At 35.1% G+C, this 19815-nt stretch overlaps 2 protein-coding genes across 14 annotated transcripts in view; one reads left to right on the top strand and one right to left on the bottom strand.

Moving 5' to 3' along the window:
- The first annotated feature begins 341 nt into the window (after positions 1–341).
- LOC124947049 (aminopeptidase N) overlaps positions 342–19815 on the top strand; it is a 21469-nt gene continuing 1995 nt past the window's right edge. The window contains exons 1-11 of one of the 5 annotated variants that reach the window (XM_047488645.1): positions 342–472; positions 15133–15502; positions 16694–16992; positions 17678–17836; positions 17930–18229; positions 18347–18530; positions 18606–18762; positions 18831–18912; positions 18992–19175; positions 19237–19444; positions 19524–19801. In XM_047488645.1, the coding sequence (XP_047344601.1) occupies positions 15146–15502; positions 16694–16992; positions 17678–17836; positions 17930–18229; positions 18347–18530; positions 18606–18762; positions 18831–18912; positions 18992–19175; positions 19237–19444; positions 19524–19801 (2208 nt within the window). In that variant the 5' untranslated portion in view covers positions 342–472; positions 15133–15145. Of the gene's footprint in view, positions 473–13042; positions 13220–13283; positions 13627–15132; positions 15503–16693; positions 16993–17677; positions 17837–17929; positions 18230–18346; positions 18531–18605; positions 18763–18830; positions 18913–18991; positions 19176–19236; positions 19445–19523; positions 19802–19815 lie in introns of those variants that run through there. The other 4 variants (XM_047488644.1, XM_047488643.1, XM_047488648.1 and 1 more) reach the window with 4 other exon arrangements.
- On the bottom strand, positions 1958–8846 carry LOC124947051 (organic cation transporter protein). 9 transcript variants are annotated; one of them, XM_047488656.1, is made up of 5 exons: positions 8309–8387; positions 6224–6785; positions 5170–6140; positions 4869–4962; positions 1958–4733 (listed from the first exon to the last, which is right to left on the bottom strand). In XM_047488656.1, the coding sequence occupies exon 5, from the start codon at positions 4521–4523 to the stop codon at positions 2841–2843; it is 1683 nt and encodes a 560-aa protein (XP_047344612.1). In that variant the 5' UTR covers positions 4524–4733; positions 4869–4962; positions 5170–6140; positions 6224–6785; positions 8309–8387; the 3' UTR covers positions 1958–2840. The 9 variants fall into 9 exon arrangements, with proteins under 9 accessions (XP_047344612.1, XP_047344613.1, XP_047344608.1 ...); XM_047488657.1 differs by having other exon boundaries at positions 6023–6140; XM_047488652.1 differs by lacking the exon at positions 8309–8387 and adding an exon at positions 8698–8840 and having other exon boundaries at positions 5170–6785.

Below are 19815 nucleotides of genomic sequence, written 5' to 3'. Positions count from 1 at the left end.
AAGGATTAATATCGATCTTACGCTGATGAGGAATATGTAATCAGGAGATAGTATGGTCGAATGATGGTCCTCAAATCGATCAGAGGTCCTTCTTAATTAAAATCTATTGTTCTCTCGATTGGAAGGCGGTTTCAAGCATAAAAACCAATCATAAGGTATTCCGATCTCCTTCTTATCGTTTACATCAAGAAACGTTGAAAATTATTGGGGAAAAGAGTAGTCAGAAGAGAAGCAATAGAGATCATGGAGTAACACAGGGATGATTCAGGAAGGTCGATAGTCCCTCGAGACACAAAGAGCTCGAATATTTGATAGAGTTGCGCGCGCCTTGTGCAATGTTTTCAGCATTTTAACCGGCACGCAAACTCACGCACAGTTTCAGTTGACGACGCGCGCTAGCCGCTACAGGGTGTCCTGGAACAGACTTTCCTGGATTCTCGGCGTATAGCAAAACGCGCATTGAAGCTTCCAGGTGAGAGCATTTGTTCTATTGTTTCGACGGCTATTTTAAATAACAAAGAGACATTTTTTTACCGTGGATGCTTTTTTTTTTTTTTTTTTTTTTTTTTTTTTTTTAATATTTCCAATCCTTTTGGATTACTTTCATTAACGAAGAAAAAAATATTTTATATAAGTTACATGTTTTACAATGTAAAAAGAAAAAAAAAATATGAGAAAACATTGGCAACTGCAATTATTTTTTTTATTACTATTAATTATATCGATAATTAATAATAACAAATGATCGATATCGTCAGATAATGTTTGCAAATAGTAATACATATAGTCGATATTTACGTGACTGACTTAGAGGACTACCAGTGCAAGATATATTCTATACATTCTTACGTTTAACGTCGTCAGATTATTCACGGTGCATCACGCATTTTATCAGGACTTGTACGTGAATAGAATAATTATGTAGAAGATACGTTTTACCTCAACGAAACGCGAAGGATCGTTGATTGCATTTTGAATGAAAAAAACAAATCACCGAGGATAGCTATTGTGTAAATTACTTATTAGAATCATCAGTTTAATTAGAGATATTTTATTATATGTTTTAATTATGGACAATCCTTCTTCAAAAGAAAAAAAAAAAGAAAACATATTTTAACGTTCCCGATAACTATCTTTTCGTACGATTTCAACATTTTCGATTGGAAATGATTTAGATTAATCATCGTATCGACGACCGATTAATTTAACTCAATATCATTAAGACTAATAAAGGCGCGACAAAACAATCAAACATGATTCCATAAAAATAACTCTATAGATGTAGTACGTAACGCGAGTGAAAGGTATAACCTAAATTCTCTATCGCGAGGAAAGTATGTTTAGCGTGTGCAGACCTCCCATAAAACGCATTACGTTTGCCGTTTCAGACAATGTTTTATTTATTAGTAACATAAATCGGCGTTAAAATCATTTCAATCGTGTCGCTCGAAAAATCTTTGTGATAAAATGTTTTGTATTACTTATTTCTCGGTTATGTTTGTAATAAAAAGAAGGAAGAGATAGAGTAAGACAGATAGACAGGCAGGAAAGGATAAAAAAAAAAAAAATCAAAACGGCGAGGCAAGCCACGTTTACCGTAGTGACCCAACGTTTTTCCAAACTTTATGATTGGAAAAACGTTGGGTCACTACCACAAAACGATCAACTTTTTCCATTAGCCTCCTACATACGGATAAGACGTGAGCGAGATAGCTTCAGCTGGTCAAAGGATAGTTCATAAGGGGATCATCCTGGAATTGCATTTCGCGCGATTAAGGTCATAGGAGTGCTTTAAAGCTCTATTCGTTCCGTTATCTCGTTCTGTCCTTAACTTTAACACTGCCAGCGTAATTTTGTAGAAGTACAGTCCTAAATAAATCAATATACAGTACGAGGCACGTACAAATATATATATATATATATATATATATATATATATATATATTTTTTTTTTTAAATTTATTTTTCATACTTAATCACAATTTATATATCATTAATTAATACGCATACATATATTTTACAGAATTTTATGTTACAATTTGTATTCGCATGCTTTGTAATTTATTAAAAGTCGATCTTGATTGATTGTTATTATATATAATTTGTCAAAAATCGATCTTGAGAAATTGACATGCTCCCATATATATTGATAATAAAAATATATTAAATGTATGTGTATATATATTATGTATGTATGTGTACAGATATATTTATAGATCGCTATGTATCATTAGATTGCGCTAAAAATTAATTATGCGAAAACAACAACAATAGTGGTCCCAATTTGAATATTCGAAAACCAACCAAACCGGTTTTTCGCAAGTCGCATCGTCGGACATAATTTCAATGATAATCCCTCCTTTTTTAATTCATATTTTATTCGATTTATATGAAAAGAAAAAGGACGGTTACAACGTTATTATAATAGTAATAAAAACGAGTTTGGATTGTCATTAGATAAAAGGCACTTTAGTTATTCTCAATGATTATCTTAAAAAGACCATGCTATATACGCGTTTATTCACACGTATCATATACGCATTGTAGGACGATGTAACATAAACTCCAAATGATTTTATCAAACAAAATAATCAATATACGTCCATTAAATTCCAATTAAGATGTTATGAGATGAATGAGAGTGGGAAAGAAAGTGTTTCTTCATACGACATGATTCCGATCAAAGTTTCGAATTATTACTCTTAAGCTAACATGATTTTATGAGATTGGCATGACGAGTTTATGACGCCTTATCGCAAGATTAATTTTTTGTGAGAAAAGAAACGATGATAAGAAAACTTAAATGCGTTGAATAGAATTTATATAAGTGCAGTTCAACATTAAGTTTCATTTAATTTGTCTTTTTCCTCTTTATCGGTCATTTGATCAAGAGTGACTTCGTAAGTGTCGACATAATGGTGCTTTCTATCGCCAAGGCAGGTGGTGAAGCACGTGTCGTGTTTACCGAAGTTCTCACCGTCCTCGATTGTCTCTGGCATCGGCTGATTTACGGTTTCTGGTAAATAAAGAGCTAGGAAGCCAGAGGCCAAGGCTACCAAACCAAACAACGTGGCTGGTACTTTCGGATCTAGAAAATCTAAGAGCATGATCAATGGCGTTAGGGCACCGCTGAGACGAGCGCACATGGAGCCAATACCAAGGGCCGTGTTCCTCACTACCGTGGGAAATAGTTCGGCCGTGTAATTGTAGATCACTGCGAAGGATGCCGCGATACAGGCCTTACCGAACAATACTATAACAGCTGTCACTGTCGCTCCAATATTGTCCTCCTTCGGGACGAAAGCTGCACATATACAGCAAAGGCCGCCGACTAACATGAATGTACTGACGAGACACCTTCTACCAGTACGATCCATTAGAAATATTAGCATAACATACGATGGCAGCTCGACGAGGCCGCTCAAGAAGAGCATTAAATAAGGATTGCCTACAAGATTTCCAGAATTCAAAGATAAGCCGTAATAAACAATCGAATTGGCGAACCAGTTGAGGCATACGTTCAAGGTTTTCTTTCGAAGATTCGGAGTTTTCAATAAATCAAATCCGTTATGAGTTTTATCTTCCTCGGAGTTATGCTTTATCTTCGAAGTTGCAAGGAATTTTCCGCTCTTCAAGTTCACGTTATTCCCGTTCATCTTTAAGGCTCTCTTCACGATTTCTACGGCCTCCTTAGCTCGGCCTTGAGCCCATAACCATCTTGGGGATTCGTCCATGAGCCACCAGTGTCCTAGCATTAGTGCACTGTGTAGTCCGTAAATTATTTGTAACCAGGTTCGATCCTTAATCAGAGCACCCCAAACAGCGACTAACATAAAACCAGTTGCGAAAGCGAATTGGAACATTATGCCGCAGATAGTCCTCTTTGAGGCGCCCACCAGTTCCATCGTCAGTACAAATCCGGTTATATAAGAGCCAGCTGAGCCAAAGATGCCGTAGAGGAATCTCACGAGAAGGAAAGTGTAATACTCGTTGACCAAAGCGACCATGGTACCGAGTATCAGTTGCAATACCGCGGAGACGTAGAAGATTATCTTCCTTCCGTATTTATCGGCGAGACTACCCAAGGTCACAGCACCAACAAACACACCGAACATATATGCCGACTGTGCCATTGCACCCATCCATCTACGCGAACAAACGAAATTCCACTCCATACCACGTGACGATTTGAAATATTCCGTGTCATATGTCCAAAATTCGCACTTCTTTGTTACGTTAAATTCGTCCAAATAATTACAAGTGTCCAATGGCTCTGATATAATGATCGTGTTATTTATGTTCGCTACAACCAACGAATCGTTTAATGTATCTATGAGAGTGGATTTGATGGCTGGTATAACGCATTTGTGAGCAGGTACTGCAGCAACAGTCAATAAAGTTAACATATGTAAACCAGCAGTCAAAGCTCCAACGATGTGTAAACAGAATTGCCAGAATTGATATCTCCCAAATTCTCCGAGATGCCCCATAAGCTCCTCCAAATCATTATCGACACTCGCCATCTCGTTGAAAATATAATCGATAGTAAGCGAACCGATTCTAGAGAAACGTTTCGAAACCGTCTTGTTCTACCGTTACCGTACAACTGACGGGCTTGACGAACTAAAGACTCTGTCAAGATATCTTTTTCTTTTTTTAATACAGAAAAGCTAGCCGTCCTTGCAATACGTAAAGTAGATTACTTTACGTCGTATTTAGTGAGTACTTCCATTCTACAAAAGATACAGACGAATTAATGAGACTATTATATTATTTTATCAAAAATATCCACTTATGATAAATGATAACATATTTTTAACCACAACATTTTCTATAATAATTACGTATTTATCAATATACATACATACCGTAATATTGGGAACGATAAAACAAACGTAGTCATTATAGTAAAAAAGTACGATAATCAAATCCTTGGTAAAAGAATGTTAAGAACATTCAGTTCTGAAAAAAAGAGAAATAATTCATATTAGCATAAAACTGAATATGATTTATCCTTTAATATATTTTTTCTTTTTTTATAAATTTATTACAAATATACATGAGAGTCGAATAAGCGACGAGAATTAATTTTTCGCGGTAATAGATTAAATTTATATTCGTGTAGGAGGTTGATTATGAATATGATTTCGAAAGCTGTGTAGTCAATACCGTCTTTAAAGACAGCTGTTTTTGTATATTAAAATATAGCGGACATTGAGTCAGCTCAAGCGTAACAATGTCATGCATTAACACAAAGGCCTCTTCGCGAGGTGTGTAAACATTCCTTTCTATTTCACAGTTCGACGATTAAAGAGAAAACGTGCAACGTTCGAACGAGGCATTGAACGAATTAGATAATCGACAAAAGTTTTTATAGAAACCTGATTATCGGTGTTTTTTTTTACCGAGATACGAAAAAGAGAAGGCAATGAGGGAAAAGATAAAAAGAGAGGCGGGATCAACGCCCGTTGTCATTGTGTCGTAATACTTTGGTAAGAAAGTACTCTCATTTAATGACGGGTCTTGATTTATTTTAAAATAGTTCATGATATCAAATAAAACGATACCAGTAAATTCGAATAGATCGTTTCGTTGTACAAATGATTTGACTGTTATCGTCGATGCATTTTAATAACGTCATCTAAATAAATAACTTGAGATGATTTAACTTCGAAGATTCTTAACTAAAAAACAAAAAAAAAAACAGTGATAAAGAAAAATGAATCTGAATGTTTGACTTTAAAAATATTCCCACTTCTGAGAAAAGTCTTCGATTGAGTCACTGAATACATTAGCAATTAATTAATACATCACACTATCATTTATAAGAAGTATTATAAATTTGATTCTTATCCAGCTCACTATCCAAGAGTCGGCTAAACGTTCGAACCAGTTTTCCTATACGATCTCCATTTATTCACTCGATTCAACATTTTTCACGCACTTGGTATGCTTGTTAAACGTATATATAATCGTAGTACATATAGCATATATAACCATAATATAACATAGTATATATAACCGTAATATATCGGTAGTAACTCCAATGGTAACAGCGAGTCTCGAGCAAGGTTTATTCCGATCCGTTACTCCGTGGAAGAGCGGACGTACATTTACTGATGTACATATTTCTCAAGAGTCTGCAGCAAAACTGGCTTTAAATGTCAATGAACTTATGTTGTAGAGAAGTGGAAAATGTGACGTATACAAGTCATTTGCTGACCTCTTTCTTCCTCAGTTCTTTTCTTTCTGTCCATATTGCGAAGAACTGGCTAGTAGTTATACATATTTCTCTATTGTTCCATTCAGTAATTGACTAGGCAATGATAATTTCATTTATCAATGTGAGCGTATTCATGCATATGTATCATATTTGAACCTACATGCGTATACGTGATCAGAGAGATTTGATAAACGAACCGCAAAAACGCTAGTCTTCTTAAATAACTCGAACGGTCGACTTCTCTTTGATTATTAACATCTTTCAAAATTCGACCTTGACATTAGACATCAGTAATTGTGCTCTTAAACGATGACTCTTTTCAACTTGATGACACACGTGCCTGCTGTCAGTTTCGTCAGCATAAAACGTTCTAAATGACGAGATGACTGCTGTCAGATAACTTGCGTTCGACGGGGAGAGGCGGCAGGTGCACGAGTGTATTCAATGATTATGTTGCTCGATATAGTTATGGAGAGTGAGTGCATGCTGCCTCTATATCGGTCATTGCTCGATAATTCGAGATTAACTGGAACTGTTTTTGAATCTTTGCGAAAGAAAGAATCTGCATATAAAAAAAAAAAAAACTGATAAATTATAAGAAAACATAATAAAGTTACAAATATTTGAAAGTTATTTTATTTAGATATTAGAAAGGAAAAGAAAAACTTGCTTCAAGATAGATCGAGTTCGTGAAATGAAAGTGAAAGTATATGCCGAGTATTTCAGTTCCGAAAATATCAAGGAATGAATAATTTTTGAAATCATCAGGATTTTCGTCGAAAATACGAGAGATAAAAAGGAAAAAATCGAAAATGAACGTAAAATGTAGAAGGTTGACATTAAGGAGCAACGGTTGTCCGATATTCATATAAAATATGTCGGGAGAGCGTCGAAGTTACGGTTTTCTGCTTCCATAAAGTCTTCTCGTAAACGAGGTGATTATCACATCCTTGGCAAGGTATATACATATATACGTATCTATGTATATATATATATATATATATATATATGTATATATATATATATACATATAGTATATACCTTCGCAAAAGCTCGAAGATGGACGCCGTACGACGATACTAAGCAGTTATATGTCCATTCGTGTTGAGAGCTCGAAATTGGCAGGATAAAAGAGAGCCGAGAGGACATTTAACGGTAAACAATGCGATTCCATTTGCTCCGTTGCTCGGCCGATTCTACTCGTTCAAGGATTTCGATTCTCAACGAGTGACTCTCGCTATTAATTATTCAAATTACCTAGGATCGTTTCTTCAAAAGAAACTTGCTCGTTTGTTCACTTTCAGTTAGTATTCTTAGTATTGAGAGAAAAGAGAGAACATTTACAATGTAATAAAAGTTCATTGAAATTAAAACGATCGAAATCGAAGGGTTGGGGAGATGCTTTTAATCGTGGCTCGTACCTTGAGGTAGAAGAGGAAAAGTAGATCAATCCCATTAACTGAATTTACGAAGGATCTTTTCTGTTTGCCTTTCTCTTTCTCTCTTCCTCTCTTTCTGTCTTTATCACTCTCTCTCTCTCTCTCTCTCTCTCTCTCTCTCTCTCTCTCTTTATTTCTATTTTCTTTGTCTCTGTCTCTTGAAAGCCATTAGAACGTTTACTCGATAATTACGAACGCCGCAAGAAAAACGTTCCGCATCAACGATAATAGTTTCTCCTCTGAAAGTTATCGTCGATGTGAATCGACGAGATTGAATATTTCTGCCGTTTAAAACTTTAAACAGCGAATCGAAAAGTCTGAGTAAATTATTCTGTTTGAAATGGAAGAGGTACGAACGAAGTTTTGAAACGAGTTCTTGCTCATCAGACAAACGATTGAAGGCGAATGAATCAGTTGCTAACGAGAGGACGATCGTTGTCGTTACGTCGTCACCGTAGTAGTAGTAAGAGAGAAGAGCGGGAAATCGAAGGAATATTGGATTTTTAAAAGGGGGGACCACCTGCAGACTCGCTAACACCAAGCAGAGCTCAGTGATCCAATATGCTTAAATGGATTTCGTCTTTCCTTTCAGTGTATTAGTACGTAATATACACACACGCTCAGAGAGGGATACGTAAATACATACCGTACGAAGAAGCTCAAACTGTACTGTATGCTATTCGTCCCGAGCTATCCGGTTTGCCGACTGCCTGGCGCCGGAGAAACACGACTGAGGAAAAACATTTAATGCTTCTATCGAATAGCAAAGAGTTCTAAGAAATAGCGAGTACGGGAAGCTTTGGCTCCTACCATCGCGATAAAATGCGGAAACCTTCTTTTTCCTTCCTTTCATACGATTACGTCTTCGTTTCGTATTATTATCGCGCCGTTTTATCGAATTCCCGCGATACGATAATGCAACCATATGTGAAAGCGAAGTGTCATTTTTGTTTTATCTCCGGAAATTTAAGACGTTTTTATAATGAATACTGATTTATTTTTTTGGAAATGAAAAGAATAGAGAATTTTACTTACTATGTTTGGATGTCTTAAATGTCACGTTGGATTTGTGTGATTGTGTTACGTAAGAAGTAAGAAAATGAAGTTGAAATTAAAGAAGAAGAAGAAGACGAAAGGCGAACGGTTAAAAGCTTGACATCGTTCTGCAGACACTCTGAGCTTTCGAAGCTTCGGAGCTTTTGAGCACTCTGGTGAACGAATTTAGTACTGCATTCCAATGTTTCCGAAACAACAGGAAAGTAGCGCTTTCTTTGACGAGTCACGTTTCTCGATTGGTTCGTCGAAATTTTGGAAAATATCATTTCTAGATTTATACTCTGTTACGTATGACCTTTGGTATATACTTATACATATTTGTTTGACAATCGTACACCCTTATCAGTTATGATATTGTCTTCTTTTTTTAGCTCCTTATCGCATGTAATCATCATTTTGTACATTAATTTCAAACTAGGAAGGTAATTCTTTTCCAAATAATATTATTACATATGAAAAATACATTCATTTTGAATAATGGAAGAAAAAGGAACAATCCGACAAAGTAAAGATTCAATTTGATTTCTTTCCTGTTTTGTCATCTAAGAGTAAAAGAAGAATGACTAGTTAAATCAACAATGATTCAGTAGAGCGCTGAAATCAAACGTAACTCAGTACGTTCAGGTTTATTCGAATTAAAGATTTATACTTACTAAAGTAGATAGGATGGTTTGCATATTATGCAAATTCTTGAGTGCAAGATTAGAGAAAAACGATGAAGCAAGAATAATTGAGGAAGTAAAACTTCGTAGGTTAAATCGAATGCAATCGCAATGAAACACGGATGAATATTTTGAAGGTTGCTGGCATCGAAGCAAATCTAAATTATTTCACGTTTCGTTAAGCTGAACGCGTTCGGTTTAAAAGTACCGTGCGAATACATTAATTACTTCATACCGGTTACTGCACGCACTCCCTGTAGAAACGGTATTACGTAGATTTTTATCTCGCTTATCATCGGAAAAGAAGAGATGAAAAAATTCTCATTTAACGGTATGTGAAGCCGTTCTAAATACAACCTCTTATCTGCGAAGGTTATAATCGTATTCTATTAAAATACGTATGAATAAACCGTTCGAGGAGAAGCAATAGAAAAATAAATAGAAGTTGTTCGATTCCTGAAATGGGCTCATTCCTGAAAGTGATTAGAACTTGTCGGCATGTGTAGAAGATCGAGTTATTCGTTCGAGGGACAAGTTGACACAAGAGGTAACTCATTCGTCATCCAATTATACGATTTAGTTTACGAGCATATACGAGGCGCAAGGAGGAAGTCAGCGTGCGTGTGCCAAGTGGATAATGATACGAGCTGGTAACAGATACAAGCTGAGTTTACCGTTTGTCTGGCGGCAAAATAATACCTATAGAGATAATTGACATTTCGTATTTTAATTTTTCTAATCGACTACGGAAGAATTATTTCTTATTTGCAAATTTCAAGAAAATGAGATTTTAAGCTTTATCCTTTTTTTTTATAAAGAGAATAATGTTTACTCGACACATAGACGTATGTATATATATAATATATATATATATATATATATATATATATATATATATATATATATATATACGATAAGTTACGTTCGTTTCCTTTCTCTTACGCACGAGCGATTGGCGGATACAATGAATGGTGGTGTTTCGTGTTCGGTAAGGGTACACCACAATGATGGAACTCGATCCGATCGTAATGTCCGCGTTCCTTTCGGTATCGGATTACACACGACGAGGATTTTCAAGTCGCCCCTATCCAGATTTCGAGAGCTTCCCGAAGAAATTCGATTACCGGCTTACCTATCGAAACGATAAAAGCGATCCTTTCGCTTTACCCGTTCCATGTTCTTCGAACGCATCAAGGATAATCGTAGACATCGATTAGATGATAAAAAGAACGAGAGACAAAACTTGGATAATGCAATCACGGTCATTACCATAATCGAATTCGTTTCTTCTCTCGCAATCTTCTCTTTCTTTCTCTCTTACTCTTCTGGACATGTCACAAATTCCTACGAGATTCAATAACGTTGCTCTCCTGCATGACGAGTCGCATATCACCAGTCGTCGCAGCAACAATTGGCTAATTTAGAATGATTATCAACTAACTCGAACGCACGCTTCCATCTAAACCCTTTAATCCTTCCGATCAAATTATCGAAGCCTTACGACGTATACTTGCTTTCCAAGTTTGAACTAATTATTAATTTTGCAATTATGTTATCATATCTTATCGCCAATATTCTTTACCGTGTAATAAAACTTATCTATCTTTCTAACACTATTATTATCTAAGAATTAGAAAAGATATTTTACGAAAAGTTGAATATAATTTTGTATTTGAAAGAATTTCGAAATCAAAGGAATTAGAGAACAGTTTTCAACTCGAAGCTTTCGCACACGTTGTTATGTTTGAGGTTTTTGAAACGTTTCTAGTTCGAAAACTTTTACGGATCCTTACGATTAAAACTACGAAGAGAATGAACGCAAGAAAATTTAACAGGAATTCTTTTTATATATGTTTTTATTAGCATAAATCAGTCATTGGCTTCGCATTTCTATGCAACTAAATTCATTTACAATGATTATAAAAATTATATCGGGGACATAAAGATATAAGATATGCGAATAAGTACGTATTTTTATAGATATATACATATATTATATGAATGAGTGACGATGGAATGAGAAGATCAGGACAATGTATCGATCCTCTTCCATCGTCGGAATAATGAGTCAACGCGCAAAATAATTTTTTGCTGGTGACAAGCATCGTTAATTATACGTGTATACTGTGACTCATTTCTTCGTCCATAGTAGTTTTTCTCCATAAAGTAAGAAAAAATCATCATTCATATCGAAACGCTTTTGTTCACCAGATATACAACGTTTTTATAATGAAGTAACATCAGACCACAATGAATAATCGAAATTACCTATGACAATAGTGAATTATGAAACAATAAAATATCAAAACATTTTCTTCGTACATAAAATTGATGCATGTATTTATCTATAATTAAATGAAGATTTCAATTTCCGCACGAAAATGATAGATCCTCTTTAAGAGTGCTCACTACCCCTCGCTAGAATCGTGATTTCAGCGAAAAATACGGGGAGAAAAAAGTATATTAAGGAAAAATTGTCCCTTCGTTCGATTTATCGCATTGGCGTTTTATGCTTGGTTTAATATTCTATGCCCTTCAAGTCGCATCATTTGCGCGCAATAATCGGAGAAATAGCTGACATCAGGCAATGTATAATCGTCAATTTTTACAAAATAACTCGCATGAGAACTTAATATATACATATACCGTAACAGTAACGGAACATGCAATTTGTTGAGAGATCAGTTAGACTGATTTTCTTGTATGTTCTTTATAAAAAGATTATAAAAATTATAAATTAGTATCATTCCATAAGAAGATATAAAAGCAAAACAACGTTCGTCCAATATATGACTTAGTTTTTGGCAAATAATTTATTGTATATATTGGAAAATATATAATTTTTGTACCAGTAGGAAAATCTCTTCGATGGATAAATGCTAATATTAATCCTGTATTCACTTAAAATAATAAGTTTGTAACAATAAAATAATAATGATATTATCTAAATAAATAATTCTTTGATTATAAAAATCAAACAAGAATTGTAATCGAGAAAATTTTTCACATAAAACTTTGCAAATGCATTGAGCGTTGAAAAGTTTTAATAGAATCGTAAGAAAAGATGTTATAATTTTATTTATTATTCACAATTTCATCATCGGTCTCGGTAAATTTATAAGAGGATAACAATTCCGAGACAGACTCGGTAAAATAGAATTAATTTAGATGCAATTAATTTGTCTTTTCAGTGATTATTGGAAAACAGAATCAAAGGACTCTAGTTAGTCGAAGCATTGTATACAAAGCCAAACATATATCTTCATTGTGTTTGATGCTGTCGATATTATTTAGTCAATCGTCGAATATTTGATGAAAATGCAAATCAATGATTTCCCGAGTAATCCCTTTGAAATATTTGCTTTGATTAAATTATCGAAACGGTACGAAATTCCCGATGAAAGATATTTTCCAAAAAAAAATGAACGGTTTCTTCGTACAAATTGATGGAAAGTACGAGGAAAATGTAGAGATTCTCAGAAGTAAAGAGTATCGAATGAGATCGTATGCAGTATCGCATCCTGCAGGAAATCGATCGTAGGGCTTCTTACGGTTATCCGGAAGATGGTATGCAGGTGGAAGGATGCTAGGAACGGAAAGCGATACCGCGATGGGCAAGCAGGAAACTTGGATGGCAAGGAGAGGAAGGAGGAAGAAGTATGAAGCCGGATTACAGCTCCCGTCCTTGGCAGTTGCGCGCGGAGCATCGAGCCGAGCGGAGGTGTCTTTCGTGTCTGATCCTGATTATCGTTCTCTCGATCATTGAAACGAATTCTCCTAGGACGGAACGAAATTGTGCCAGCCTCTCGTGGGAAGGAAGTGAGTCTTCTTATGTCGGTGTTCGTTTCCTTTTTCGAAACAATCGAAAATCATCGAAATCGTTGTATAAAATTTTCTATCCTTTAGTGGATCGAACGAAAAATCCAGTGACTTTATCGTTCTAGACTAACTAACTTATTTCGTATCGACAAAATACCGACTAATTTGGAGATTGTGATTCATTTCGAAGTGAAATAATAATTGATTGACTGTGTTCGATAAACAGTCAATGAATTATTTTAATTATTCTCGTGTATTTATATCTGCACTGTGTTGCCTCGTCGAAATACGTATATCTTCGATTTTACTTTCTGTTGTTGACATCACCGGCAATTTGAAATGTCCTAGGATGATAGAAAAACAAAAGCAGGAAGAGAGGAAAGGAGGAGGTAAAGGAGAATGTTGTGAAGAGAGAGGAAAAAACAAAGTACATATTAGTATAGAATTTCTAGAACGTTGAAATGTCACTAATTACTACACGAACGCGCATCATCGTCTATAGTATCTATTTATAAAATAACTCATTTTCTTTGCAAGAGATAAAGACATACGAATCAACATTGTTTTTGCTATATCGTTGGCTTTTTTCGTTAACACGTACTTTTGAAAAATAAAACGCTTATCGTGGAGTTTAACAATATTGTGTGCACTAAACTGCAATTTCTTAATTAGTCTGGTAGTATTAGAGCTTACAATATCTAATCTCTGTTCATAGCGCTTATGTCATTTATTGCTTCTTCTATCAATTGTTATTAATCAACACGTTTTATCTTCGTCAATCTTACGTCATTAAAATTTTGTAATGTTCCGTTAAAAAAAGTAAAAAGGAAACTATGTTTTAGCGTAGAAAAACCTGCAAAACTCAAAACATGAATTAACATGACAACGAGTTGAAGTGCTTAAAGCAATCCAACCGTTTCCTCTCTCTCTCTCTCTTTCTCTCTCTCTCTCTCTCTCTCTCTCTCTCTCTCTTTCTCTTTCCCTATCTCGAATATGCAATCTTTGTTTGGTCGCTTGCAGTAATTTAATTACGTTGTGTAAATCTGGCCGGAAGGGACGTTGAGATTAACATTAAATTCTCTGGCCAACGTACACTTTTCGCTCGACGATTTTGCATCACTATTTATTCCCGAAAAAAAAAGCTTTGAAAAAACTTCATTTTGGATTGTACAATTGTAGAACGTATCGCTTAAACGTTTTCTTTGGATTCGATGAGAAAACGATTTACTCTTTTATCGAAGAAACCTTAAGGCCTTGTCGTCGAGTGGAAAGTTTTATTGAAAGATACTACATTTTTCTTTTGACTCATGATGTAAAATATCACGTGTATGCTAGTATATATATATAAGCTGATGTTTATATAAACGCCGACGGGAATATAATTGAACCAATAATATAATATTTTTATTATTTCGATAAAAATTTCGTAAACGATCATAAGTTGTTAAATAAATCCAGAAGTCCATTGCATTTCAGCTAAATGATTAACACACATTTATCGATTAGTCACGTCTCAGTTCTGTGAATCTCTGACGAATGAAAACGGCAAAGAACAAATCCTCCTTTCCTTATATTCCTTATCCTTGACACGTTCTCCGTAGCACGTGAAATTACTCATAATGATTGCTTACCTTAACCTGTTTTAGATGACGATCCAAAAAACATAGTTTTATAGTCGAACCTTAAGAGTGCCAATCAGCTATTGTTATTTTTTGCTCTCATGGAAAAAAGAAAAAAAAAATACATTAGATCGTATTGATTGCAAAGTAAAATTGTTGTTTCTTTTTTTTTTTTCTTGAAGCTTTCCCATTGTCAGTGCGAAATAAATCGGATATATGAAAAGAAAACCTAATTACTACTGTGTTTAAATGATTGCACAGTTTCTTTGGTTGTAGTTAAGGAAGAAATGATAAATCATCTTTCACATTTATAGGTCCACACATGATATGACCCAGTCTCATGAGGTTTTGGCAATGATGGATGCACACACAACAACATTCGGAAGAACGAAAGGCTGCACGATCTCTCGTTGCGGTGCTTTCCTTCTCGGTGCCTTTTTTCTCATTTCTTTGGTGGTGACCGGGCTCTTGGTTTATCATTATGCTCCCTGCCTTGAAGAAAAAATTAAATCGTGCGAGACTTCTCTAAATAATTTTGATCAGCAAACTGGAAGGGCATTTTCTGATAACTCGGCAAGCAAGAAGAAAATCGACGTCAGATTACCGAAATCGATCGTACCGGATTCTTACGAGTTACGACTGGTACCCTTCATATGGGAAGGAAATTTCACTTTCAACGGTGAGGTACGTATAACGTTGATACTCGAATAAATTTACATATCAAAAGGAAAGACGAATCGGATGATTACCTAATACATAGCTAAGAGAGAAAACGTTAGAAAGGTCTCATGTTTCTTTTTCTTTTTGCCTGACGACGATGTAAATATAGACTATTACATTTCTGCCTTTTCTCCATCGAGATTATAAATCGATGCCGAACGTGTTAGAACCTTCAAAGAATTTTTCCACGTAGAATCCATAGAGCTTTTTGACTGATCATTTTTATAAGTTCGAACGTTTTACGATGTGTTGCACGGAGACGTCATATTTTTACTTTGTCACGAACGAAGCCAAATTCATAGATAGATGAATAGATAGATAGATAGATAGATAGATAGATAGATAGATAGATGGATGGATGGATGGATGGATGGATGGATGGATATATATCCCTCGATTCGCAAATTCAATTTCAACAGGCAATTGAATTTTTGTTCTGCCATTCGGCTTCGAGCGTTTCCTCCCTTTTCATCATTTCGTTATCCTCATCTCTCATTTCACCTTCTCTCTCTCTCTCTCTCTCTCTTTCTCTCTCTCTTTCTCTAGGATGTAAAAGTAATTGCAATAGTAGCGAAGACGAAAACGCGTAATGTACGATAACTTCAAGGCCCAATGGTGAAAGTATCTATTCGAAACTATCGGCTGGCTGATCACAATTAGAAAGTAAGGAATGCCGGTTCATTTCTCATCCAACAGTGCCAGTTAACAATGAGAAAAGAAAAGTGTCATTGACCGTTAGAAAGGCTGATTTTGTTTGGAGATTTTCTTTTCGAGATCTTTTTCGATAGTATTTGATCAATGAGTTTAGTATTCAATCGATGATTTTAAAAATAACGAGAAAGAGAAAAAGAGAAAAAAAGTGATCCTATTAACTAACATATTATCGTGAGACTGTCGAAAGTAGGAAATCCTTTATTGTAAGATCATTGTGAAATATTCTCATGTAGTTCGTAGTATTTCATTAAACGTGACAAGTTCAATAACAAAAATTATTCTTTTGTCATTAACAATTATACCATTTTATAACAGATTATGTTTGATTTTTATAATCATATTTAATGAATTTTTAAGGGAATAATATTGTCGATTATTACAAACTTATGCGAACTTACGATAGTATTAAATTCGAAAAATAAAACAGTTGTATATTTTCAGGTGACTATCGTAGTGAATGTAACGGAAAATACAAAAAATGTAACCCTTCATGCGACCGACATGAAAATCGACGAGTCCCTTACAAGTATACGAGAATTCTCTCTGTCCAATAATAGAACAAAGCCGATCACAATTGTCGAGCAAAAGAACGACACCGAAAGGCAATTTCATGTGATTAAAACGTCGGACACGTTGAAGGAGGGTAAGCAATACGTGGTGCATCTCAAGTTCGTTGGCCAGCTGAACGACTACCTTCAAGGTTTCTACAGAAGCTCCTATACCGTCGGCAATCAAACGAGGTAACTTATACTAATTCCTTTCGTTCATTTCTATCGTGAACGAGTTTTACCTTTCTCCCTTTTCCTTTCTCGACCACTTAAAGGCGATCGATTCGATTAATCTTCGATATTTAAAGTAGTATATATGTAGTATATCGAGTAGGTTGATATGAATTGCTTGATAAGAAGCTTTTCTTACTATAATCCTCTCTCAAGAAATCGAGTTAATATTATTCCATTCGATTTATACGATCGTTAAATATCTGCCAAGATTAACTTTACTAATATAAATACTCGTCGCAATGATAAAAATTTAATGATTCGAAACGGATGCGAAGAAATATTCGAGTTACGAAAGGCAATCCTCGATCAAAAGTTTCATCGGTTTCACATCGCAAATAGTATGCGTATATGTATGTCATACTTTCTCCGGTCGTAAGTAAAGGAGTCGAGTGAAAAGGAAAATATCAGGTTCATTGACCTTATTTCTACTCGAAATGATCTCGTAAAAAATTAGTCAACTTTTGAGTTTGCTATAGTGCTATACATCTCTTTAGAAATTTTGAAAGAAGATCGTTTCGTTTCCGTTAAAAGAGTTTTAGCCCGAAGGAAAGAAGAGGAAGATTGCGTTTATTCGTGAAACGTTAAGAACATCTTTTTCTTCTGATGAACATTTACCGAAGGTTTCATGACCCTTGAATTATAGATGGATTGCCACGACACAATTTCAAGCAACGGACGCTCGCCGTGCCTTTCCCTGTTTCGACGAACCAGCCATGAAAGCCAAATTCCAGATCAGCATAGGTCGGCCCAGAAACATGACGTCTATTTCAAATATGCCAAGGAAAGGACAACCCGAGCCAATGTGAGTTTTTTCATTTTGATGTTATTCTCGAATTATTAGATAATTTATAAAAAGTAAGAAAATCATTTAATTATTTACTATTGTTATCATTAGGCCTGGTCTTCCTACGTACGAGTGGGATCATTACGAGCAATCCGTACCAATGTCTACTTATTTGGTAGCTTTTATAGTTTCCGACTTTGAAATGCTAAAATCGGAGTCTCGAAACTTTAGTGTCTGGGCGCGCAAGGAAGCCATTAACCAATCTCATTACAGTTTGGATATCGGCCCGAAAATACTTGAATATTATGAGGATTACTTCAAGATAAAGTTTCCTCTTCCAAAAATGGATATGGTTGCGTTACCTGATTTTTCAGCCGGAGCTATGGAGAATTGGGGATTGATCACTTACAGGTAACCAACGTGGAAGTTTTTTCCGAGCTATTGGTAATTCGAGAATCTTTTTAATAGTTTCTCTTTACTTGGAGAACCTTCATAATATGGATGATGATCTGTTAAATATGATTACAGAGAAACGGCGATGTTATATCAAGAGCGAGTGTCAACAAGTAGCAATTTGCAAAGAGTAGCAACAGTGGTGGCTCATGAATTAGCCCATCAATGGTTTGGTAATTTGGTTACACCAAGTTGGTGGTCGGATCTTTGGTTGAACGAAGGCTTTGCCAGTTACGTCGAATACATCGGAATGAATGCGGTGAGTTTTCAGAATGAATACATTTTTTCTTTTATTTATTTCATTTTTATGAAAGATTTCGTTACGATTTTTCAGGTAGAACCAACGTGGAAGGTTTTAGAACAATTTGTGGTTAACGATTTGCAATCCGTCTTTGGATTAGATGCTTTACAATCTTCTCATCCTATATCGATAGAAGTTGGACATCCGGATGAGATCAGTGAAATTTTTGATAGAATTTCTTACGAGAAAGGTGCTCGACGATTGAAATACATTATTTGAAAATTTCAAAAGTGATTATATTAATCATCACGTTTACAGGTGCTTCTATCCTAAGGATGATGGACCATTTTCTTACGACGGATGTTTTCAAGCGAGGGCTTACAAATTATTTAACCGAAAAGTAAGTAAATATCTTCTTAAAGTTATTTGAAATAGAAAGAATAGCTAAAAAAAAAAAAACTCTTATCGATAATACTTAGAGCTTATCAAAGTGCCGAGCAAAACGATTTGTGGAATGCGCTAACGAAACAAGCTCATAAAGATAAAGTTTTGGATCCTTCTATTACGATCCAACAAATTATGGATACGTGGACCCTTCAAACTGGTTTCCCTGTTGTTACCGTAATGCGAAATTATCTAAATGGTGATGCTACTCTCACCCAGGTTGGTTTATTTATCTTTGTGAAATCATGAATATTTATAGTAACTTTGATATAATCTTTAGGAACGCTTCATGCTACAAAATAGTACTATGATTACCATGATGGAACCTGAACCACTCTGGTGGATTCCTATTACATACACGAACGAAAAGGAATTAAATTTCAATCGAACTCAGCCCAATCATTGGATGAAAGCAGAACGTTCGATCATTTTGCCAAATTTAAATACCAGTGCACATCAATGGATGATTTTCAATGTCTTGGAAACTGGTAATTTTATATCTTTCTTTAACTTAATTCACAATACCGGTAGAACTTAAATGATAAATAGGATAAATAAATTTTACAGGTTATTATCGAGTTAATTACGATAGGACGAACTGGCAATTGATAATAAAACAATTGAATAAAGATAATTTTAGAGATATATCGACAATTAATAGAGCTCAGTTGATCGATGATGCTCTTAATTTAGCCAGAGCAGGTAAGCTCGATTATGCAATTGCTTTAGACGTTACTTCTTATTTGGCACACGAAAGCGAATATTTGCCTTGGAAAGCTGCTCTGACTGCATTGAATTATTTAGACGATATGTTGATAATGCTACCTGGTTATGATAAGTTCAGGGTATGTAAAGAGAT

This window comes from Vespa velutina, chromosome 2 (genome assembly GCF_912470025.1).
Source record: "Vespa velutina chromosome 2, iVesVel2.1, whole genome shotgun sequence".
Lineage (NCBI taxonomy): Eukaryota > Metazoa > Arthropoda > Insecta > Hymenoptera > Vespidae > Vespa > Vespa velutina.
Note: the sequence above shows the minus strand (reverse complement) of the source record. Positions and strands in the feature narration are given on the sequence as shown.